The 1,878-nt window shown below is 28.8% G+C and overlaps 1 protein-coding gene across 1 annotated transcript; it reads right to left on the bottom strand.

The window, feature by feature from the left end:
- Window positions 1–160: 160 nt before the first annotated feature.
- Window positions 161–580, bottom strand: LOC136082907 (kinesin light chain 4-like). The gene has a single exon (XM_065802319.1). It carries the CDS (start codon window positions 578–580, stop codon window positions 161–163), a length of 420 nt encoding a protein of 139 aa, XP_065658391.1.
- Between the last annotated feature and the right edge of the window lie 1,298 nt (window positions 581–1,878).

Raw genomic sequence — 1,878 nt, 5'->3', positions numbered from 1 at the left:
GTATTTTCTCAACAGAATAATAAATTTCTAAAGTATTTCCCATATTCATCAAACAGATTGCGATATGTTTTGTTATGATTGTATCCGAATGGTTGATACCTAAAATTTCAGTTTGTATTTTATCAACAGAATAATAAATTTCTAAAGCTTTCTTATAATTTCACACGTCGTCCAAACAACTTGTGATATTATGTTTTGTTGGCATTGTATCTGTGTGTTTAATACCTAAATTTTCAGTTAGCATTTTATCAACAATATAAATTTCTAAAGCTTCTCCATATTTTGCCATTTTTTTCAAACAGTTTGCGATACTATGTTTTGTTCTCATTGTATCTGGATAGTTAATGCCTAAAATTTCACTTTGTATTTTATCAAAAAAATAACAAATTTCTAAAGCTTTGCTATATTTTCCCATATTGTCCAAACAGACTGCGATATTAAGTTTTGTTCTCATTGTATCCGGATGGTTGATTCCTAAAATTTCAGTTTGTATTTTATCATCAGAATAATAAGTTTCTAAAGCTTCGCTATATTTTCCTATATTGTCTAAATAGACTGCGATATTATGTTTTGTTACCATTGTATATGGATGGTTGAAACTAAAAGTTTTAGTTTGTATTTTATCAAGAGAATAATAAGATTTCAAAACTTCGTTATATATTCCTAAGTCGTCCAAACAGCATGCGGTACCATGTTTTGTTTTCGTTGTATCCGGATGGTTGATATCTAAAACTTCAGTTCGTATTTTATGGCGTCCAATACCAGAACCGAATTTGTGAAAATGAAACTATTTTCTAGAATCGAATTTATTGAACATAGAATGAGATGATCGAATATCATTAAAAGTTTAATGAAACTAAAAATCGCTTCTTGTCATCGATGACGAAAAATACTTTTGTTTTGCAGGGGACAACATGCCTGGAAATTCTGGATGCTACACAAACAACAAAAAGACATGCCCAGAAAGTGTTCGTTTTATAGGAAAAGAGAAATTTCCAAAAAAGTTATTAATGCGGATAGACATATCTGACCGTAGTATGTCCGAGCCATTGTTTCGCACTTCCAAGGCTGTAGCGATCAATTATCAATCTATATTAATGAATGTTTAGAAAAACGACTTCTTCCATTTATTCACAAGTATCATGGAGACTTTAACAATTTATTTTGGCCAGATTTAACAAGTTCTCACTATTCTAAAGATTCTCTAAATTGGATGGACCAATTGAAAATTTTTTGGGACATTTGGCACAGAAGGTTTACGAGGGAGATTGGCAAGCTTCAACAGAGCAAGTTTTGATTGATCGCATTAAACTAAAACTACAAGAAATTGATTTAAACTTTTTACAGTAGCTTATGAAAGGCGTCAGAGCAAAATTGAGATCAATTGCAGATGGTGGTGTTTTTTCATATAAAAAATAATATATTTTTATTAAAAGATAAATGCTTTATTTAAAAAAAATATAATAGTAATTTGCTTTTTTATTTATAAATAAGTAATTGACGTTTTTATTTTGTACGATAACTTCAGCATCACCCGTTAGTACATCATCAGACATTGAAAAATACTAGAAGTGCTTTATTATTTTTATTTTGGTGGTGGCCGTTATGTTAGCACATGTTATGTTTTGATCATTTTTGATTTTTGTAAGAAAATAGTTTAATAATTAAGTTACACATTTATTAAATTTAACATTTATTTGTACTAAAATGTTTAATTGCGTCATATTGATGGAAATACTGCGTCATACTGATGGAAATCAGCTCATATTGCTTAAAAGCAATATGAGCTGATTTCCATCATGTAAAGTAATATTTTTTGAACAAGTTTATTTTTTTCAATTTTTGAATTTTTTTAAATGTTGGGCTTTTTTTTATAAG

The sequence above is a fragment of the Hydra vulgaris genome, chromosome 08 (assembly GCF_038396675.1).
Source record: "Hydra vulgaris chromosome 08, alternate assembly HydraT2T_AEP".
Taxonomy (NCBI): Eukaryota; Metazoa; Cnidaria; class Hydrozoa; order Anthoathecata; family Hydridae; genus Hydra; species Hydra vulgaris.
Note: the sequence above shows the minus strand (reverse complement) of the source record. Positions and strands in the feature narration are given on the sequence as shown.